Below are 23,610 nucleotides of genomic sequence, written 5' to 3' on the forward strand. Positions count from 1 at the left end.
GTCCTATCAAATAAGAGCTATAATTTGTATGGCAATAGAAATTCCAGTAACAAAAACTGACATGTCAGAAGCAAACAACATTTATCAAAGATCTGTTACTGTTTGACCTGGTAATCAAACTTTTTCCTAGTCTGTTGTTTGAGTGCTAATCTGAACTCAATAAAAATGAATCACATTACAGTGGCATGTGACATTGCCTGTTTCTTTAAAAATAATCATTATTTACCACAGCATAAGGAGGAAGCTCATGCTAAATTTCACTGCATATTTGACTCCAGCTGCATTTGTTTACCACATGAATACAGTTTGGATAATTATTATCCTTAAATATATCTTTGCTTTTCTAGTCTAAAGGTTGTCAGGAACTGACTTAGAGGGTCATATCTGTAGCTGTGAATTCTTTTCAAGCTTACACAAAGCTTAGGTGATTGTCTAGCTCAGTGATTCTCAACCCGCGGCCCACAGGCTGCTTGCAGACCAATCAGCACACATCTGTGGCCCTATGACATCCTCAGGGCCATACAGGTAGTATATGTGTTCTTTGGTGGCCCACATAACACAGAAAGAGCTGCACCACTGGCCTAGACACACACTTTGTACCACCATATAGCATATTAATGAAAATCTGGGGTGAATTCATTCCCTTACACTGTTCTTCCCTTACATCTTAGTGCTCCATGGTAAAATCCCATGACATTCACTACAGACATGAAAAAAGAACCAAAAATGGTTCACTTAACACCTGGGGAGGGCAGATGCTAAGATACACTTATAGTATTTGGATACACTAGATAATTTTAGTTTCCATATAATCTAAAGTTTGATAAATGGTGAGTGCCTATAATGATAGGTTATATTTTCAAGAGATCCAGAATTACTACAGTGATTTTGTGCATGGACCTTGGCATGCACAAAAAACTACACCTTTGCAATAAAGCTCATGATTATTGCAGATGTGCACACAAATCTGGCAATGACTACACTAATGACTAGTTAAGAGCCTAACTAGTTTATGTTAATTCTATAATCTAATTTCCACACAATTACAGTAATTGCAGACACATTGCAGTTGTACATTTACATGTGAATTTTGTGTGGACAGACCCACATCTTAATCTTTCAAAATTGTGGCTCTTTAAGGGTCTCCCAAATCCGTTTTCACTCTACCAGTCCAAAGTCAAACAACTAATACTAAAATAGTTCCAAAAAGATAGCCAAGACTTTCAAAGGAGTTTTATTTTACACTTTGGAATGCAACATTAACTCTCTGGCAGTCCAGGAACTTTGATAGATCTAATGCAATATTCCTATATGAATTACTCTTCTTTCTGCTTTGGTGGAATTTATTTCTTTGTTCTGTTTGCTTTGGTTGCTTGTGTTTACTTCTAGGTATCTGGAAAGGAAATATGATGAAGTCTATGACTTTTGCAAGAAATACAAAACCAGAATTCAATATGTGATATATGGAATTTTAATAGCAGGTACTTTATTTTTTAAAACCATAGGAAATAAGTGTACCCTCTTTCAGTTTTACTTTGGTTTTAGGCTATGCATATTTTGCATTCAATGTTTGAATTAAATAGTGTGAAGTGGAATTTAATTGACATAACATACTGGAAAACTATCAGACATTTCTACAGATTAGAGTCCATCAAATCTTTCTGAATGTATTTGAGAAGATATAGGAGATAAAAGTGAATTCTAGTCCCGAATAATGGTTCCAGACTGAAATTCTCCATTTATTCACCAGACAAGTACAGCAAGAGCAATAATAGTGGAAGCTTCCCTATGTTGTGCCACCAATATGCTTCATCTCTGACCTGGACAGACTACATTTAGGGATGCAAAGGGTAATTCAGTTACCGTGTCCATTCAGTGATCAGCTTCTCTGCTAAGACAGTGGGGCCAGTTACCTTAAATTATATCTTCTAGGAGTTTGCTGGAGACTACAAATTCATATGTATGCCACACCACTAAACAGCAATCAGATACTAATGACTTTTAGTTAGTACCAACTTAGACTGGATTCAAATCAGTGTTCTAGAAGTGAAAGGCTCCTTGTCCTATTAACGTTCTCTGAGCCTTCAGTGCCCACGCCAGAGTGTTTCATCATGGAAAGGTCATGCTACAAAGCCTCGGCATTCCTGCATACGTAGAGAACTCATTCAAATGGTCCTGTTTGTCCCTCTCCTGATTGTGCAGTACATTGGGTTGTTCCATTCTGTCCTTTTATGAGCTTCCTTTTGAGGTCCTCCTACCTAAACTCTTAGAATAACTTTCAGAATAACTCAAGAGAGCTTCCCAAGAACAAGTCAATGTTTAATATATCAATTCTACAAGTAACAACTTGCCTTACAAAATACTGTTCCATTGTTATAAGCATGAAAAAGCAGGTCATTATTTATGTATATTAAGTATTCTGTTACCCCACATTTTATCCAGGAAACTGTCATGTGCCAAATCCATTTGTAGCTAGTTACTGCAGGCAGCAAATTTGGGGCCTAATCCAAAGCCCATTTAAATCATTGGAAAGACTCCCATTGATTTCAGCAGACTGTGAGTCAGGCCCTTGTTGCATAGCCCAGTTTCTGCCCAAATCTCTGTATGCTTCTCCTTATTTCCACTAATATTTTCCACTTTCATGCATATCATGGAAGATGGAATAGGCACCATTATTTTTAAATCACTCAGTTTGTTCACAAGTATCAGGGGGTAGTTGTATTAGTCTGTATCCACAAAAACAACAAGGTGGCACCTTAAAGACTAACAGATTTATTTGAGCATAAGCTTTCATGGGTAAAAAACCCACTTCTTCAGATGCATGGAATGAAACTTACAGATGCAGATATAAATATACTGGCACATGAAGAGAAGGGAGTTACCTCACAAGTGGAGAACCAGTGCTCATAAGGCCAATTCGATCAGGGTGGATGTAGTCCACTCCCAATAATAGATGAGGAGGTGTCAATTCCAGGAGAGGCAAAGCTGCTTTTGTAATGAGCTAGCCACGCCCAGTCCCTATTCAAGCCCAAATTAATGGTGTTAAATTTGCAAATGAATTTTAGTTCTGCTGTTTCTCTTTGAAGTCTGTTTCTTAAGTTTTTTTAGCTAACTTACATAGCTACTTTCAAATCTGTTATAGAATGTCCAGGAATATAGAAGTGTTCTCCTACTGGCTTTTGTATGTTACCATTCCTGATGTACGATTTGTGTCCATTTATTCGTTTACGAAGAGACTGTCCGGTTTGGCCAATGTACCTGGCAGAGGGGCATTGCTGGCACATGATGGCATATATAACATTAGTAGACATGCAGCTGAATGAGCCTCTGATGGTCTGGCTGATGTGGTTGGGTCCTCTGATGGTGTTGCTAGAGTAGATATGGGGACAGAGTAGGCAACGAGGTTTGCTACAGGGATTGGTTCCTCGGTTAGTGTTTCTGTGATGTGGTGTGTAGTTGCTGGTGAGTATTTGCTTCAGGTTGGGGGGCTGTCTGTAAGCAAGGACTGGCCTGTCTCCCAAGGTCTGGGAGAGTGAGGATTGTTTTCCAGGATAGGTTGTAGATCGTTGATAATGTGCTGGAGAGGTTTTAGCTGGGGGCTGTACGTGATGGCCAGTGGTGTTGTTATTTTCCTTGTTGGGCCTGTCCTGTAGTAGGTGATTTCTGGGTACCGGTCTCACTCTGTCAATCTGTTTCCTCACTTCCCCATGTGGGTATTGTAGTTTTAAGAATGCTTGATAAAGATCTTGTAGGTGTTTGTCTCTGTCTGAGGGATTGAGCAAATTCAGTTGTATTTTAGGGCTTGGCTGTAGACAATGGATCATGTGATGTGTCCTGGATGGAAGCTAGAGGCATGTAGGTAAATATAGAGGTCAGTAGGTTTCCAGTATAGGATGGTGTTTATATGGCCATCACTTATTTGTACTGTAGTGTGCAGGAAGTGGATCTCTTGTGTGGACTGGTCCAGGCTGAGGTTGATGGTGGGATGGAAATTGTTGAAATCCAGGTGGAATTCTTCAAGGGCCTCCCTCCTGTGGGTCCATATGATGAAGATGTCATCAATGTAGTGCAAGTAGAGGAGCGGCGCTAGGGGATGAGAGCTGAGGAAGCGTTGTTCTAAGTCAGCCATAAAAATGTTGGCATACTGTGGGGCCATGCGGGTACCCATAGCAGTGCCACTGACTTGAAGGTAGAAGTTGTCCCTAAATCTGAAATGGTTGTGGGTGAGGACAAAGTCACAAAGCTCAGCCACCAGGTGTGCCATGGCTCATCAGGGATACTGTTCTTAATACCTTGTAGTCCATCCTCATGTGGAATATTGGTATAAAGCAAAAAGAAAAGGAGTACCCGTGGCACCTTAGAGACTAACAAATTTATTAGAGCATAAGCTTTCGTGAGCTACAGCTCACTTCATACACCCATGGTGGCCAGGATGGTGTTTTCAAGAAAATTACCAATGCACTGTAGTTTCCTCAAAAAGTTGGTGGTGTCTCAAAGATAGGTAGGAGTGCTGGTAGCGTTTGGCCTGAGGACAGAATCCAAATAGCCAGATAATCCTGCTGTAAGAGTGCTGATGCCTGAGATGATGGGGCGTCCAGGGTTTCCAGGTTTATGGATCTTGGGTAGCAGATACAATACCCCTGGTCGGGGCTCTAGGGGTGTGTCCATGTAGATTTGTTCCCATGCTGTAGCAGGGAGTTTCTTGATCAGATGGTGTAGTTTCTTTTGGTACTCCTCAGTAGGGTCAGAGGATAGTGGCCTGTAAAATGTGGTATTGGAGAGTTGCCTGGCAGCCTCCTGTTCATAATCTGATGTGTTCATTATGACTACAGTACCTTCTTTGTCAGCCCCCTTGATTATAATGTCAGAGTTGTTTCTGAGGCTGTGGATGGTGTTGCGTGTACAGCTGAAGTTTGTTCACAGAACACATGCTGCTCCGTAGTGTGTTTCACTTTGCCCCAGTGATCAAAGAAACTGCCTTCTTCTAATATATGATAGGCTTTATTCAGCCAAAAATACCACATGGAAGCCCCTAAAAGCCAATTTTTATTTAGATTACTTTAACACAGAAACAGAATTATTTCTTGTTTAATCTGGGGATTATTGTTTAATGTACACCTTAAATCAGTTAAAAGAAAAGGAATACTTGTGGCACCTAAGAGACTAACAAATTTCTTTGAGCATAAGCTTTCGTGAGCTACAGCTCTCACGAAAGCTTATGCTCAAATAAATTTGTTAGTTTCTAAGGTGCCACAAGTACTCCTTTTCTTTTTGTGAATACAGACTAACACGGCTGCTACTCTGAAACCTTAAATCAGTTGTTATTAGTTCTTCTCTGCTGGTTTCTTTACTTATCCATTCCTCATCCCTGCCCCATGTCCATGAGCCAGGTCTCATCTCATCTCTCCGCCTATCCCATCTGCTAGCTATAGGTTCCAACCATTCTTATTTAACTGCTTTGCTTTCCCCTTCCTCATAACTGTTTATCCCTGAAGTGTTTATAGTGCACACATCAATGTAGTAGCTTTGTTATCTACTGTTGCCGCAAAGCCTAGTTCTCTCTCTCTCCCTCCTAGAAATACTTCCTGCCCGCTTACTGGCTCTCAGCCTTCAAACCCAACTACAGGGCATTATCCAAATTCCGTGTCTACTTTTTACAACTATTTGCATCACATATTCCCATACTTCTGGCACCAGGCCTGTAATCTGAATGAACGTTCATTGGTTTTGTTTTTAATGAAACCGTGGACATTACTCTACTACCATATGTGACACTACTAGTGGTGCTTACCTCCTTTGTAAAGTTCTTTGAGATTTAAGGATGAATAGTGCTATTTATGAGTTTGGTTTATTATTATTACCTTGCTGCTACCTTAAAAATGGATGGGATTTGATAGTGATTGAATATGTTGTATGTAATAGCATTGTCCATATTTAAGCCAGGAATCAGGAAGCTATCCTTCAGGACAGCACTGAAGCACATGCTTAGCTTCAAGCTCATCATTAAGTCTCATTGAAATCAAGTGGAACTTAAGTACATGTTCAAGTGCTTTCCTGAATCAGGGCTTTACTTTCCTATTTCCTAATTAAAGCTCAAGTAAGTAAATAGCCATCTGTTGTGTGTTTGGCTTGATTGCTTTTTTTACAGGACAGATGTAACTGACATACGTATGCTTGTTTCCTTGACAGTTTACCTGGTGATACTCATTGCAGCGTGTGTCCTGAATTTTCAGAAAGCCCTGGCTCTTTTTGTACTCACTCTTCTAGCCATCTTCTTCATTTGCTGGGATTCTTTAATGGCCAGACATGAAGACAAAATTATTGAGTTCTTTTCCCCTTGTGAAAGGTTTCTGAAACAACAGCAGTTTTGGCTAAAATGGTAAACGAAACTGGCTTCTTACTTATACAGAGGGACATAATGCCATTAAGTTAATTTAGCCTTTTAACTGTTTATAAATTTAGGACTTCACTGGACCATTTTTTTAAAAACCATTTACTGTTTTCACTGGAAAGTGAATGTAAATGCAAGCACCCTGAATGATTCCTTCTCCAATATTAGATCACTGCTATTCAAACCATTACTTAGCAGTCAAGTTGTGTCAGGTTCCCCATTATAAAGCATTATTTTCAGGGCTTTATACATATCTAAAATGAACAAATTGCTGAAGTCTGAAATGTATTATATCTATATCTAATCTGTCTAGGTACTTGTATGGCCCCATCACTGTGATATCTGAGCATAATTTACCCCTCAGGAGACAAATATGTCTACTGTGCAAAATAACATGTTGTTAACAAAGTGGTTGGTTATTTGGAGCAATTAGGATCAACTAATACCTGGCAGCAAAAGGAATATTAGATTAGAGTGATGTGCCGGAGCGGAATCTTAAAGGTTCCCATCCTGTTAAAATCCCGACACAAAAGGGAAAGGAAATTGGCCAAAATGCCTGCCTCTGATGCAGTGCACACCCCTTTCTCAGTTATTGTAGGGCTCAAAAATATTTCTGAAGAGCAATTGTTTTTGTTTTTGTTTTTTGTCTTTGGGAGGGATCTATTTGCACTTAATAGCAGGGATTTTGAGATGTTTTTTCTGTGGAGAATGACTGTGTGCTCATAAAGGGCCTGATTCTTCTCTCACATATACTGGTGTAAATCCAGTGCTTCATTGGAGTTAATCCTGATTGACACCAGTATATCCATCCTGTGGTCTTCACACACACCACTCAATCTAATTATAAAAGTTGAACATTATATTGTCTCCAGGCAGTAAGAAGAGTAGTAGTCACAGTGGGGGCATGTTCACTGGGAGAGAGGGGGCAAAATGGGAACAAGCTGGGAACACCCACTCTGCCCAGCACTATCCTGGACCCAGAACATGAATTCCTACTGCCCCACACACATTCCTGGACCCAGAACACATTCCTACTGCCCCACACACATTCTGGGGGCAGTAGGATGCAGATGGTGCACGTGGTATAAAACTGCAGAGAGGAGCCAGTCAGACACTCGAGACATAAGCAGCCAAAGCCCGGACCTCTGGACATTCAGAGAATGTTCTACAGTTTTAACTAGACTTTCTCTGCTCTGTGCTAACTGGCAGTTGCTACAACCCTCCCACACCCTATTTCTTTACCTCAGGTTCACACCACACCTGCCCCTCTTACCATCTTCTCCCCTTCCCTGTCCTCCTAACCCACTTCCCTTCCTGATCTCCTCCTAAGTAAACCCACCCCAAAAATAATAGGCCATTTTCTGCCATCACATTGTTCACTCTGCTTGTGCATTCTACCCCTTCCCCCACCCTGCGTCTCATCTGTTTAGATTGTAAGTGCTTAAGGGCAGGGACCATATTAGGTACTAGCATAATAAACATGCTGATTAATAATACAGAAGAAGGCTAGTCTAGTGGTTAGGGTACTAGCTTGGCACCTGACAAACCTAGGTTCAATTCTGTGCTGATGTGGGACTTTCAGCTTGACCACTGACAAGTTATTTGGTCTGCTTGCTTCAGTTCCCCATTGATACAATGGGGATAACAGTAAAGCCCTCCCACAGACAGGTTTTACTAGGGTAAATAATGAATGTTTGTGAGGTGTTCAGATAATACAGTAGTGAGGGCCATATAAAATAGATTGTTGATTTACAGTAGCTGAGACTCCATCCCTGCACGTTTTTTCATGACAACCAAGTACAATTTGTTTGTTGCATCCTTCTTTGGTTATAGGTATGAGAAGATGTTGTTTAAAATGGGCTAACAAACAGATTCCTCAATCCCTCCCCCCTCTGTAGGCAGGCTTTGTCCTATACAGGCACCCCCAGCATCCTGATTTGTCACACTTACTATCCAGTCACCCTATGTGAGTGACAGATTTTTATGATATTCATATTGCTGCTGGGGTAATATTATCTCTGGGTAATTGCCTATTTATGTAGAGATGTATTTTTAAGAATTTGCCATGGGTCCTCAGAGGCTGGGATGGGTGGTATTTGATGTAGCAGTATTGGTCTGAAAAAAACTAAAATAAAATAGAAATTGGAGTAATTGATATCTCTTCTTTTTATTAAGATATTGTGTATGATATTATATTTGTTTCCCTTTTGATAGGGTGGTGTGGATAGCTCTAATTGCAGCTATCATTTGCTGGCTTATCTTTGACACTGCCAGACAGGGAACCAATCAGCTCATCTCCTTTGGTGGGCTTGTGATATATCTTCTCTTGACATTGATCTTTTCCAAATACCCAACCAAAGTAAGTATTTGGCTAACTCTTGATCTTTTCCTTCATTTTGACTAGGTCTTAAGAATGTACTCATTAGGACTGATCAGTTCCACCCAGCCAACTGCAATTTACACATAACTATATAAATTATCTAAAAACCTAACTGTAGTTACTATATTTACTGTACTGCACAGGCAACCTGAATTCTGGCATTTCCTAACTTGAGTGCTGGACTTTGCAACTTTATTTTTTAATGTAGTATTGAGAGATACCTATATGGTCATACGCATGGATGCATTTGGTCAAATACTTGTACACTTACAAAAATCTTAATCATTGTTCTGATATCCAGCAGTCACAGTGGGCCTGACTCTGAAACCCTTACTAACACTGAGTGGTACTTCATGTTAAGGCATCCGATGAAGTGAGCTGTAGCTCATGAAAGCTTATGCTCAAATAAATTTGTTAGTCTCTAAGGTGCCACAAGTACTCCTTTTCTTTTTGCGAATACAGACTAACACAGCTGCTACTCTGAAAACTGAAGTCACTGTGTATTTTGTGAAATCAGTGGAACTGTTTACATACAATGCTACTCAATTTGAATAAGAAAATGTGAGTGGGAATTGCAAAATTGTGCCCAATAAGAGCAATAGAAAATCCAAGGTTCTCTAGATTTAGACTCTGACTATAACATTTTCTATGTTCTGTAAAATTAAAATACAAGTATATACAGTACATTTTCACCATTTCTCTATAGTAAGAAAAGAAACCATTTCACTCTGACTTCATGTAAAAACCACAGTACATGTTACATTAAATAGCTCAGGGTCAATTGGTGAAAATTATCTTTGTTGTTTGGCTGGCATTCAGGCTTCAGTGGTCTAAGTCCCTTTCTACGTATGTTCAAATAATCCTATTGACAATGAAGACACATTTGCTAGAAGGGTATCAGCATGAATCTGTTTTAGTAGTATCCAGTAAAAAGGAGAAGGGTAGCATCAATGGAAAAATGGAATGAAGTACACTTCAGTATCTCCTAAAACTTTAAAAAACAATGGGCCAGATCTTACAGTCCTTATACATTTTACGTTGTGTCCTTAATCAGATGAAATTCCTATTAATTTCAGGATTTGCCACAATGGGAGTTTTGCCTATTTAAGGACTGAGTACAAAATGAATCTGTACTTTAGAGATGTTGTTTTCCCTAGTAGCAATGACCAGGCCTATTAGAGCATTAGGTAGGGTATAACTACATGGAAAGAGATAGGAAGAATGTAGAGTGCAAAGTATTAATTCAAAAGCCCTCAGAGGTGCAAGGCTTCTGCTCTAATCACTCTATTTACCCCTTCACTATATTTTCTAAATATGCCTGTTGGTTTATTTATCTTTGTTTTCCAAGGAAATGTGATAGCCGCTTGAATACTCTGCACTGGAGAGATTTTTGTAAAGGTTGTGCTTTGATTGCCCCAAATCCCTGTTCAATTTTTACTTGATGTTTTTATGCATAACATTAGTGTTTTTCATCTGAATCATACATTAATCCACTGTCTGGTTCATTAGATTTCACAAAGCCTCCTGGTACACTTCTATATCTATGCTGAAGCTTTCCACAGCCAAGGGAAAGAGCAACACATAGAACTCCATGAGGATGCTTATTTTTTCAGTCTGTCCTCCTGACAGCCCCTTCTATTCCTGAAAAATGACTGTTTGGCTTTTACCCCATAATCAGTGGTGAGCTGGACCCTGTTGTTAAATTTTGAAGCAGTTTTAGAACCGATTGTTAAATATTGTTACAGCTGCCTGAGCTCCCGGCTGGGGAGCTCCCCCGGCCCCTCCCCCACCTCCCCCCCTTTCACAGAGCTGCAGCATGCCGCGCCACTGGCGCCAGCGCTCTGGACCACTCCTGGGCAGCTCGGCAGCTCCTGCCGCTTTGAGTGGCATGGTAAGGGGGTGGGGCTGCAAGCTCCAGCGGGCCGCATGGCATCCATACATGCTGCCCTGAGCAGCATGGTAAGGAGGCGGGGCCGGGGCTGGGAAGAGGGGTTGGAGAAGGGGCAGGGAGCGGTTGGAGGGGGCGGAGGTTCTGGGGTGGTGGTCAGGAGATGGGGAACGGCAGGGGTTGGGTAGGCATGGGAGTTCCAGGGGTCTGTCAGGGTGGTGGTAGATGAGGTCGGGGCAGTCAGGGGACAGGAAGCGGGGCAAGTTGGGTAGGGGGTGGAGTCCTGGGGGGGGCAGTTAGAGTGGTGGGTCTCGGGAGGGGGTTGTCAGGAGACAAGGAACGGGGGGGGTTGACGGGTTGCAGGTTCTCAGGGGGGCAGTCGGAGGCAGGAAATGGGTGGGCATCAGATAGGGGACGGGGACAGTTTTTTTGCAATGCCGATGTGGCCCTCGGGCCAAAAAGTTTGCCCACCCCGGTCTAGTTTATTATTTTATTAACAGGGGTCGCACTTGCCTCGTTCATTATGTTGATATGCGTTTAATAAAGCAATACTTTGTTTCTATTGTAATAAACATGTAAAAATGTTTTTTATTTTTTTTATTGTTAAGTATGACTCCCAATGACTCAATGCATTGCTGCCACTTATGGAGAAAGGTGCAAAAAATACATACTGTGGTACATCCCTTAAATCAGAACTTTTTATAGGGAACTGGTTGTTAAGATTTTGGCAGCCCATCACTGCCCATAATCCTTTGCAAAGCATTACTACCAGCAACTGAAGTGAGAATTAATAAGTGCCAAATCTGGTATTCTCCCATTGGTCTTCATTACATCTAATTTGCCTATTTTATTAAAATGGGAGCAAATCAGCAAGGCTGAACCTTACTTCAGTCCTTGTAAATTGATCAGATTTACAATATACAAACTGTGATAGCAGAGCAGAAAGCCTGAAGTATAGGGTTATAGTCACCAATTCACATTTCCAAATGGAATAACCCAATAATGAATGCTTGCATATTATTATAATCATAACATTTAACATGCATGTAGCCCTGTCAGGGCCAGGCCATGGGCAGCCTGTATACACCAGTCAGTTAGCTAGTTGCAGGCAGAAGACAAGTAGTAAGGTCAGGGGCAAGCCAGGTCAGGATACCACGAAGTTAGGCTCAGGAACAACTTGCAGGCTGGAAGGAAGTAGCAAAGTCAGCATCAAGCTGGGTCAGGAAATCAGAGTTAGGCACCTAGTTAGAGGCAGCAGGCAAGTAGCAGTCAGGGATGAACCAGAGTCAGAAGTCAGGGTCCGCAGCAAGGCAAGGCCTAGAGCACGAGCAAGCAAGCATTGTTGCTCAGACAGCTCCCTGTGTTGGCTTCCTAGTTTATCAGTGGGCTGCAGGGCAGCCACTCAGGCCCTGCTGGGTAGTACTTCCTGCAGTATCTAGCTTCAGGGGCTCCTCTAACAAAAACCCAGCCTAAACTTCCTATGCAGAAGCATCAGCACCCTAGAGCCCACAGGTTCTTATAAGCCCTTTTTATTCATAGATGTTCAAGCACTTTACAAAGTTGAGGAAACATCATTCTCCCTATTTTACAAATGGGGAAACTGGCATAATCAAGTGCAATGACTTACCAAGATCACATAGTGAGACAATAGTAGTCTCCTATTTCTCAGCCCAATGCTTTATCCAGTTATATGAGTAACATCATGATGTTATATTAGCATCTAGTGATATATTCACTGCTATGATGAAAGAAGAATCATGTGCTAACATTTTCATTGTCTGTTGCATTCACATAAAAATTATTTCACCTCTGTACTATACACAGGGAGGAATGTATCTCTTGTTCTTTTCTTATTATTGTTCATGGTTGTGCTCTTCAGCATGCAATGCTCCATCTTTATCTGAGCAATTCTAACTTGGATCAAAAGGGAGCATCACATTGAGGGATTTGGCATTAGTCCATCACTCCATAGTAAAGAGGAGGGCAGCTGTGGTAACCCAAAGAGATGAAATCTCTGTATGCTCCATTTTGACAGCCCCAAAACACTACAATGTAGCTAAATGTATCATTAATTATATGTATGTTAAACTAATATATTTCCTTTCATATCAAGTGATTTCTGTATTTTCATTTTCTGTATGGCTAGGTTGCCTGGAGACCAGTATTTTGGGGAATTGGATTGCAGTTTATTCTTGGACTTGTTACTCTGAGGACTAAAGTAGGATTTGATATATTTAATTGGCTGGGTAGGCAGATACAGGTAAGGCATTAGCCAAAAAAAGAGTTCTTTTCTTTTTAACATTTTCTTTATTAGGGTATTTATATTTGAACAGAAGCATGTTGACTGCAAAAGTAAACAAGACACTAATAAGAAAAAGTTTTATATGTTCTACGCAGTATAAGTCTGCAGTCACCTATTATTCAGAAGAGCTGCATTCTGTTACACATGAATACAGCACTAGAAACAGTCAATTAGCCAGATTAACAGAGTCAAATGTTTGTTTCTTGAACACAACTGTCACCCTCTTTTCCTCTTGGGATGAAATGTGGCTTTGTTCCTAGACTAATGCACCTGGTGTTCCATAAAGTCGATGGGAGTTTTACTGTAGAAGTCAAAGGGAGCAGAATCAGATCCTTACTGTTTTGACTTCCTGGGAGAAATAGGGTCCTCTGTGAGGTAACCTGCCCAGTGATTAGATCCAGTCACCTCATTTCTCTCTGCATACTATCTTCAAATGAGCATGTTATTCTTATGCCTAATTGTCAGGCCTAAGGCTATGCTTACACTACAAAATTATGTCGACCTAACTTACGTTGTCATACAGCCACCGCCATTATCAAATCACTTGTGTATGTGCACACTTGGCTTCTTGTGCTGGTTGTGCACGTCCTTACCAAAAGCACTTGTATCATTTGTATTGTCAGTGTGGGGCATTATGGGATGGCTCCTGAAAGCCAGTAACAGTCAACATAAGCAACACAGTGTTTACACTGACACTAGGTCAACCTTATTACAGCAACCCTGCTACGCCACGCAGGGAGGTGGTGTTACTAAATCGGTGTAGAGAGGCACTTATGTTGCTGGGAGCCAAATTTAAGTGAAGACGTTGACACAAGGCTGCTTACGTCGACTAGCCCTGTAATGTAGACCAGGCCTAATAAACAACAATTAGACACGCCCCATTCTTGATTGACCATCACCTCATTTGGGCTGATATCAGAACCCACCCAATCACCAGGCAAGGGTATCATACTGGTCCACTCACAGAAGCTCATGGTCCAATTCTGAAACATCCTTGCAAGAAACTCTGTCCACTAAAATGTCATGTAATAGAAGATCTAATGAGACACTATCACCACAGCCACTGTCACTCTAGCACCAAAGCCTACACTCCTTGCCCGCACCGACCCATGGTTCTCAGATCACCTGCGATAGAAGAAACAGAAGGAATCAAATTCAAGCATTGGTGGCAGAAACACAAGTGGAGAAGGAAATAGAATTCTGCATAAAGAGCTGCTCATTGAGACTAGCATGACTTTGTAGCATTGCTGGAGTGGATGCTGCATCCAGTCTGAGCTCCTACATGTGGCCAACCTGCAAGACAACTGATGTAAAAATATCATCCATTGCTGGACAGTAATAGTGGAAAAGGTGGGCAAAGTGTTATACAGTGAGGGGAATTCAAACTTTTGGCACAAAAAGATAGTGTCCCTCTCTGATAGCTCTTAAAAGGTACAGGTGAATAATCCAATGTTGACAAATAATGTGGCACTATTCCCACATAAAAATTTTATTAAAATATATTACCCCCATTCAGAAATTAACCCTGAAGTATGGCCACTAATCTCCAGGAAACAAGTGTCCCTTGTGTTTTCAACCTCAAATATCATCCTTTCCTTGCCATTCTGACTCAGAGGGGGCTGGGCCGCTCAAACATTGATCCTACCTGGCACATGGCCATTCTTTTGACAATATCTTCTTTTTGCCCTCAGGCTTCAATTTGAAAATGGTTAACTTATTGCTCATAGTTGCTCTGTGAAATTCTGCCAATAGGAAGAAGTTTATGTAGAATTTGCAAATGCACCTCAATGGCATCTGTACAGAGTGAAAAGTAAACACTTCCTTTGGACTAGCATTTCGCCACTGTCCTGGGGCAGGAACTGTCTCTTACTACACATTGAACTGTGCTAAATGGGTCCCCAATCTCAGCTGGGACCACTAGCCACTACTGTAACACAAATACTAAATAATACTAATTAATAATGAGCAGGTGCCTGGGTGGTTCTGCCCCATCCCAAGGGAAGGTTTAGGATGGTGCACATTACTCCCCTTTCCACAGCTGGTCAGCTCAGTAGTCTGGCACAGATGGGCAAGTGTGACTTATGGCTATGTCTCTCATCTGCTCCCTTTGAAGCAATGTTCACCACTGGTCCTAGAGAGCAGATCCTGAACTACAATTGTACTTGTTCATTGGACAAGATGCAGAGCAGAAGGAAATCGCCTCACCTCCCCACGAGCACCTGCAATAGGGCCAACAGCCAGTTTCACCCTTTCTGATTTTTTAAAATCTGTGCAATGTTTGCTTATTATTTAGCAGTGACCCTCTGCTTATAACAAATGTTTTGTGTGTTTGTTTTTTCTCTTTAGATTTTCCTGGAATACTCCGATAATGGTGCTAAATTTGTGTTTGGTGAAAAATATACAGATCATTTATTTGCCTTTAAGGTAAACAGCTATTATATATGTTGTATTTTACATATAGTTGACCACAAAAAGAGTCTCATTGGAAAACATGTTCCATGTATGATTTACAACATGTATGCAATTACCAATGGGAGAGGAAGTGTCCAGGGGACAATCTCCGCATTAAGACGTGACCTACACTATGAAAAAATTGGGGAATTGGGGATTAAACTTGCCATTTAATGTTATGCATTTGTTTGCTTTAAATGTATTTAACCCAGTTGCAGCAATTTACATTTTTGACCGATGACATTATTAGCAGACATTTTCAAAATGGAGGCATGACAAGATTCAGGGGTCTTAACTGGTCTGTGGTAACCAGAGGATTAACTTCTGCCTATCTTATCCTCCCTCCCACAAGTACTCAGGGAAAGATGACACTACTGAGATACCATGGAAATAGCTGTCTCATAAATACCATGGGTAGGTGGAAAGAATTCAGAGGAGGCAGGGCTGGAGGCTGCAGGCCAATAAGGTTCACTAGAAGGAAGGCAAGAAACTCCATAAAAATAGCTGTTTAGGGGACAAAATGAGGAGCTGTTTTGAATTAAGCATTTATTTACCCAAGGCTTTCTCTGCACAGATCAACAGTACTTCCTTTCTTTGAAAGAGCCGACAGTTAGGCAAGTTATCTTTCTCCTCTCCCTTCCTGAGAAGATAGCCCATTTCCCAACCTATCACTGATCCCATTGTTCCAGGAGATAAGAAGCTGAAATGTCTCTCTATCCAAGCTCTTATACCTTCTCTCTCCCATAGACTGAGGTGATAGCCCAGACTGGAATTATTCTTATTTAGCTTTCTAGCTATATAAGACCAACCTGGTTTGTTTCTTTTGTAGAAAATAATTAGTGCACTTTGAACACAAACACTGAGTGATAAAATCCAGTCGGGGAACACTGTGTTTTCATACTTCACCTGCTGAATCACTCTGCCACCTTGAAGGCCCAAGATCCACGTAGTACACAATTCATGAGAAATTGTATGCCTCTGCTTCCGTACACAGTTTCCCATGATTGTGCATTTATAGTGGGCTATTACTAAGGATAGTTAGAAAAAAAATATTTAAAAGAAAAAAACATTTTCCCTTCTGGTTTTTGTTGAAATTTTGGGGTTCTTTTGCTGATTATATATATATATATATATTTGGTGCTAAATTTTTCTGTTTTCCAACCATCTCTCACTTTTACACAGTCAGGCACCTAAGTGACCATTTTTATGCTCAGTCACTATGTTTTGTGAAAGCATGGTGAGTGCATTGCACAAATAAGAGTTTGATTGCACATGGACCTATAGCCTGTCCATGTCCATTAAAAAATACTCCAGCAGTGACAAACACATGTTGTGGACTGATATGTTAGCTAGGCTACATTTTCAAAGGTTTGCATGTGTTCAAACATCCATATGTACCTTTTTCTATGAGATAAACTGGAGAAAGATACATGGAAATTTTAAAGTGGGATTGGATACTAGCAGAATATGTTCACACTGAAGGACAGACAAGTCAAAATGGGCTGCATGGTTGATGTGGACCTCAAAACTGTGCATATGCTGCTTATTTTCAGAATTGCACATGGTTCAGTTTAGGAATATGCATGCTAATCATGTGTCAAGCTGGTGCCAGCCTGAAGGTGATTGTGTCTCCCATCAGTCTCCATTGACCTATGGGCCACCTACTGTAGGCCAAAAAAAAGCAGCAGATGGGACACATTGGTGCATAAATAGCTTCTTATCCTCCCTCTGGTTGATCATCAATATGATTTATCTTGGATTTTGACTTCCTCCAACTTGAGTAAAAGATACATTTAAGCAGACAGACGCAGCCAGTCCATTTATCTCCTGCATATTCCAACTCTTGCAATACTTTTTCCAGTGCTTGGGTATCAAGCTGGTCAAAAGTGATATTACTATCTTCCATTCTTTGCAAGTGGATTTTGCAGTAGTTTCAAAGAGATAAGGAGGTACCACCCAAAACTGCGTTGGCCCAGGAAAAGGGGGGAATAGGCAGGATAATTGGATTGCCCCTTTGCAATAACTCAGTGCCTGCAATGAGACTTAATCTCCACACCCCAACTTTGGCTGCACACAGTTCTAATCAGAATGATACTTAGAGTAAGTATCTATGCATGCATAAAATTTTGTACATAGCCATCCTCCCGTGCACACAGAAGAGCACATCCCGATATACATGAGCAAGTGTCTTTGAAACCGTGGACTAGGATTTATCCTCTGCAGTCATATTCACTAAATACACAAGGAGCTACATTTTCAAAAGCAAGTACCCAAGCTGTGCCAATAAAATAGGCAGGCACAGGCAAAAGCAGTAATTACCCATGCAAAATATGTATATACATGCAGAAAATGGATAATTTTAAATGCATACTATTGCATGTTTGTGTGTGCACATGCATATTTTTCAGGCCCAATGTAGACCTATTTTTGAAAATATAGCCCAGATAGTCAAGATTAAACCCATTATTTTAAATATTTATTCTCACTAACAGAGAAATTATAAATATTATTTCTGTAGGCAGTTGATGCTACCCTTTTCCCAGCTCCATAAAGTAAGATCACACCAAATTGCATCTTGACATAAGTAAAAATAGATCAGCTAAAACTTACTTGTCAGAATTAAATCTTTTATACTTCTTTAGAGATGAAATGTTATTGGATTTTGGTTATTTTGACTGCTTGTTCTTTATTTATGCCAGAGGTTTCTGGTTCATTAAATATAAGGGTCTAGTTTGAATGGTTGAGGTTGGAGACTCTCCAAAGATTTCAAAACTAAAATGCACCTATACATCATCGGCCGCCTGCTTCTTATTTGGGGTCTTATTGTGCAAGATGCTGAGCACCCACAATGCTAGGCTTCCGTGGGAGTTATGAGTACTCAGCATCTCAGAGTCATGCGCTACATACACAGTAGGTGACATGGCTGAGAAGTCAAATGACACTTTTATAGGTCCAAAGGTGATTTCTCATATTTATCAGAATTAGTAGTGGATGTAACAGTGTGGCTAATCAAAAACACATTATAAAGGCATAACAACGAGATAGTTCTATTTTCTTTGGGGGGTTATTACACTAATAGCAATTAATGTAACATTTGTAGCTGACAGACATGAAATCGTAAAAAGCTTTTTGATACTTACTTTTTCCATTTAGATGTTCACTTTTATTTAATTTATTCCTGGTTTAGGACGTGTCTGCACAAGGAAATAATTCTGGTATATGGTAGAATGTGAATTTAGAGTGCTATATTTATACCAACATAACTCCCTATGAGGACTCTTGTATTCTGGTAGATGAATATCCATGCAGTGAGTTATACTAGTATAATTATAATGGTTTAACGACACCAGTATAATTATACTGGTATAACTGGTGAAACTTTCCCACAGAAACAAGCCCTTACCCACCTTCATGGGCATTAGCATAGCATATCGGGCAAGGTAGAACAGGGCATAGTTGTTGCTGAGTTCCAGCTTCTATTCTGACCTTCTTAACATTTGCTCATAAACAAGGCTGAGAGTCTTTCACGGAGGTCCCGGCAATAAGGTATTCAGTGGCTTTCTGGGACCTCCAGGACTCCTGCAGTGCGGCCGACCCTATGGCCACCCGAGCAGCCCCATGTCCAGCCGCATTGGACGCTGCTCGGGTGGCCCCAGGCAGCTGGTGCTGGACTCTGCCCCAGCACAGCAGTCCAGGAGCAGCAGCGGCAGGGCCCCAGGCTGCCCCCACCTGGAGCAGCAGTGGGGGCGGGGCCCAGGGCCGCCCCCCACCCAGAGCAGCAGCAACAGGGCCCCGGGCCACCCTGCCCCCCAGCAGCAGCGGGGCCCCAGAGTGCCTCCCCCCCAGGATCAGCAGCATCCCCCTGAACCTCCTCTCCCCCCACCGAGCAGCAGCATCTGTGGGAGCACCCCCCTACCCAGCACCTAAGATTTAGTTAGGGGTATTTTTAGTAAAAGTCATGGGCAGGTCATGGGCCATGACTTTTTGGTTATTGCCCATGACCTGTCCATGACTTTTACTAAAAATACATGTGACTAAATCATAGCCTTACCCTTAATTGTCTCTTACGTATTCTCCTTGGGCTGATGTTTTTCATGCATGGTCACAGCCTTGAAAGTAAGGTGGGGGAGGAGGCGGCTGCATACAGGAAAAATCTCCCTTTTATCTCTGATTCAGGTAGCCATACACCTGCAGAACCACAAATGAGTGGTGCACGGGAAGAACAACTACCTGGGGGCCTGAGAAGCACAACATTTCGTGTTCACTCTACTCCTGCTTTTTCTAGCCCAGTTTCATGCAATCAGTGCATGTTTGCTCCCTGGTGAAGAACAGAGGGGAGCGTTTAACCTTAGACTGTGAAATATATTTGACAATAAAACTAACCCAACAAAGAAAAGGAAAGGCTGATACTGTACCCTTAATTTGGCCTGCTGTGCATAGATTTTTCTATATCTACAATGTTTGTGACTGCCCCCTATTTAGAAAACCCTGCAAGACCTAGGCATATTGTGAGAATTAAGGCTGTTATTCCTTCATTCAAAACAGCTCTGCTTTTGCAGCCCCCCTAATGTTACCTTAAGGGCTTTTTCTTTGTGTTTGTCAAATATGGGCCAGTGAGCACAGCACAACTGAGAAATCAGGGTGGGTGCAACATGTAAAAATAGTTTAATCACATGCTGCATGTAGTTCAGTTCTTCTGGGTCACACTAGGGAAGGAAAGTCTGACATTTTCAAATTGACTCCTCCATGCTCTAGATAAAAGCTAGCCTGGGTTTGACAGGTCATCTCAGTAATTAGATACATGGTAATTGGTTGTGTGCCACTTTCTGTTGAAGCCATTGACACAAGTTGCTATCATATTAAATAATCAGGGACTGATTTTTTAAAAACGAACTCCCTAAGTTCCATACCCAGTCAAGCGTGAAGATGATCACAGTTGGAACATCCTGACTTGTGAGAACAAAAACTGCACCTGTAATTGTCTTCAGGTGCACAACAGGAAACCACTTTTAAAATTCAGTTTCTTAAAGACAGTTTGTAAAGTGATGTTATCAGGTACAAGCCTGTAACAGCATTGGCCACTGACAGGTGTAGTGCGAATGACAGAGGGGTAGCAAGTGTCAGATCTTAAATGGCACATTCTTTCTTTCCCTCTCCAACTTGTCAGACACTCCCACAGCTACACTGAAACCTTCTGCCTCCAGTTGGGCTGTGAAAAAGGAAAGGATATTTGCTTGTAATTTTGATCATCTGCTACCTGAGGTTGGTGGCCACCAGTCTTCTTCCTCTCCCGGCAATACTTTCCTGCTGGATAACCATGTTCCAAGAATCTGAGGAATTTCCATTTAGCTGCATCTCTTGTAGGGATACAAGTTTAAGTATAGGATATGGGATAAGAAGAAAGTTGGGACCTATTGTAAGGATTATGCCTAGAAAAAGAGAGTGGTGGCTGTCTGATGGTTTATTTAATCTCACTTTTGTGATGCTTCTAATTCCTGAACCCTCAATGCATCACAAGATAATGCTAAAGGTTCCACTGTCTGTCAGCTAGTATAAATTTAAATGATTAAATGCATTAGAGGAACAGGGTCAAGCTAGAAGTATCCCAATAGTAACTCTTTTGAAGGACAGAGGCAGTTATGGCTATGAGCCACATTAATATATTTTGAGAGGGGGTGTTTTACGAACTTCATTAGTATAAGTTATGGTAGTAACTTTCCTCTGGAGAATTAAGAATTGAATTTATTGACAAATACTTTAGTACTGATGCATTTGATTTTATACTTTTTTTAAATTCTGTTCATGTTCATTATTTATGACAAGTGACTCCTTCAGTTGCACAATTAAAAAGCTTTCTGGCTTTAGAGGTATTAGTTTAAACATTACTAATCTCTTGGCTTATCGTGAACCTACTGAAAGATTTTTTCCCTATTACATACTAGCATAGAAATGTTGAGTTCCTGTGTGTTTAAGATATATATGTACCAAATGATCCAATTTTATTCAGGATGAAAAACAAAAAGCAGCTAATTACCTGCCAGACTGTGGGCCATGCATGTGTTACTCCATTTGTGATTCTTTTAAACCATATGTTTAAAGAAAGTTCTTTTCCTTCAGTTTCACTGCCATACAATGAATAGATCCCCATGGAGTTACTTTTAAGGAACTTAGTGACTTTGCTCACTACTGCAAAGCTCAAACATCCAAGACGGACATAATCGATGTTATTATTGAGGTGAGCTCTGCTCCCCTTATATGACAGGAAGAGGATTTTGTTAATACTGTATATGTTGTTATTCTACAGTTAAACTAGATTGGAGTGTGATAAGCAAGTTGTCCTTGATCTTGTGAATGTCAGGTCAACATGGGTCCAAACCAAAACCTTTGATCCAAACCCTCTCAAACTTCTGGGAAACTTGGATCCAGATCTGGACCTGAACCTTTTGTCTGCTCCATAAATCTATAAAGATCCAAATTAAAACTTCCCTTTCATTCATACATACAGAACAAGAGAGGCAACATGGCTTTTGTAAAGGGAAATCATGCCTCACCAATCTATTAGAATTCTTGAAGGAGGTCAACAAGCATGTGGACAAAAGTGATCCAGTTGATACAGTATACTTGGACTTTCAGAAAGCCTTTGACAAGGTCCATCACCAAAGGCTCTAGATCATACTAAGCAGTCATGGAATAAGAGGGAGGGTCCTCTCATGGATCAGTAACTGCTTAAAAGATAGCAAAGAAAGGGTAAAAATAAATGGTCAGTTTTCACAAAAGAGAGGTAAATAGCAGGGTCCCCCAGGGATCTGTACTGGGACCTGTGCTGTTCAAGATATTCATAAATGTTCTGGAAAAGGGAGTGAACCGTGAGGTGGCAAAATTTGCCAAAAATACCAAATTACTCAAGATAGTTAAGTCCAGAGCTGACTGCGAAGAGTTACAAAGGGATCTCACAAAACTGGGTGACTGGGCAACAAAATGGCAGATGAAATTCAGTGTTGATAAGAGCAAAGTAATGCACATTGGAAAAAATAATCACAACTATACATACAAAGTTGTGGGGTCTAAATTAGCAGTTACCGCTGAAGAAAGAGATCTTGGAGTCATTGTGGATAGTTCTCTGAAATCATCCACTCAATGTGCAGCAGCAGTCAACAAAGCAAACAGAATGTTAGGAACCATTAAGAAAGGGATAGAAAATAAAACAGAAAAATATCATAATGCCACGATATAAACCCGTGTTACACCCACACCTTGAATGCTACACACAGTTCTGGTCACCCCATCTCAAAAAAAAGATATTAGAATTAGAAAAGGTGCAGAGAAAGGCATTGAAAATGATTAGGGGAATGGAACAGCTTCCATAGGAGGAGAGATTAAAATGACTGGGACTGTTCAGTTTAGAAAAGAGATGACTAAGGGGTGATAGGATAGAGCTCTATAAAATCATGAATGGTGTGGAAAAAGTTCATAAGGGTGTGTTAATTACCCCTTCACCTAACACAGGAATGAGGGGTCACCCACTTAAATTAATGAGCAGCAGATTTATAACAAAAATAATGAAGTACTGCTTCTCACAACGCACAGTCAACTTATGGAACTCATTGCCAGGGGATTTTGTGAAGGCTAAAAAGTATAAATGGGTTCAAAAAAGAATTAGGTAACTATGGAAGATAGTTCTATCAGTGGCTATTAGCCAAGATGGTCAGGGACACAACCCCATGCTCTGGGTGCCCCAAACCCCTAAGTGCCAGAAGCATCTAGCACTGGCTACTGTCCGAGACAGGATACTGGGCTAGATGGACTATTGATCTGACCCAGTATGGCCATTCTTATGTTCTCATATAACAATGTGTAACGGGGTCCCTGCAGGGCCCTCCTGGCTCCTACTCCCGCTGGGCTGCGAAAGTCACATAAAGACCTTGGTGCAGTGCTCACCTGGTGCTTTTATTTACAAGCTGTGCTCCCACCATACACATAGTCCCCTTCTTACAGTCCACTGTGAGGGTGGGGGCACAGCAAGCGATCTCTCTCTACTTCCCCTCACTGCCTTTCCCCTACTGCAGCTTCCCTCTTTCTGCTTCCTTCCCCTGTTCCAGCTTCCCCAATCAGAGCCAGGTGATCTACCCAGCTCCAATTTACCTCCCTTAATTGGAGCTGGAGTTTTCTGCTTAGCATCCTGTCACACAGTGGGTAAG

General features: G+C 41.1%; 1 protein-coding gene and 1 long non-coding RNA gene across 4 annotated transcripts in view; one reads left to right on the forward strand and one right to left on the reverse strand.

Moving 5' to 3' along the window:
* Positions 1 to 23,610, forward strand: part of SLC28A3 (solute carrier family 28 member 3) — a 75,676-nt gene that overhangs the window by 33,445 nt on the left and 18,621 nt on the right. For all 3 annotated transcript variants that reach the window (XM_043515076.1, XM_043515075.1, XM_038402556.2), the window contains 5 exons: positions 1,390 to 1,481; positions 6,190 to 6,379; positions 8,606 to 8,750; positions 12,806 to 12,919; positions 15,308 to 15,385. In XM_043515076.1, the coding sequence (XP_043371011.1) occupies positions 1,390 to 1,481; positions 6,190 to 6,379; positions 8,606 to 8,750; positions 12,806 to 12,919; positions 15,308 to 15,385 (619 nt within the window). The remainder of the gene's footprint in view (positions 1 to 1,389; positions 1,482 to 6,189; positions 6,380 to 8,605; positions 8,751 to 12,805; positions 12,920 to 15,307; positions 15,386 to 23,610) is intronic.
* LOC122460354 lies at positions 1,278 to 23,478 on the reverse strand. The gene is made up of 3 exons (XR_006281610.1): positions 23,351 to 23,478; positions 6,195 to 6,350; positions 1,278 to 1,393 (listed from the first exon to the last, which is right to left on the reverse strand). It is a non-coding gene; the product is annotated as an uncharacterized LOC122460354 (long non-coding RNA).

Source organism: Dermochelys coriacea, chromosome 5 (genome assembly GCF_009764565.3).
Source record: "Dermochelys coriacea isolate rDerCor1 chromosome 5, rDerCor1.pri.v4, whole genome shotgun sequence".
In the NCBI taxonomy this organism is placed as follows: domain Eukaryota; kingdom Metazoa; phylum Chordata; order Testudines; family Dermochelyidae; genus Dermochelys; species Dermochelys coriacea.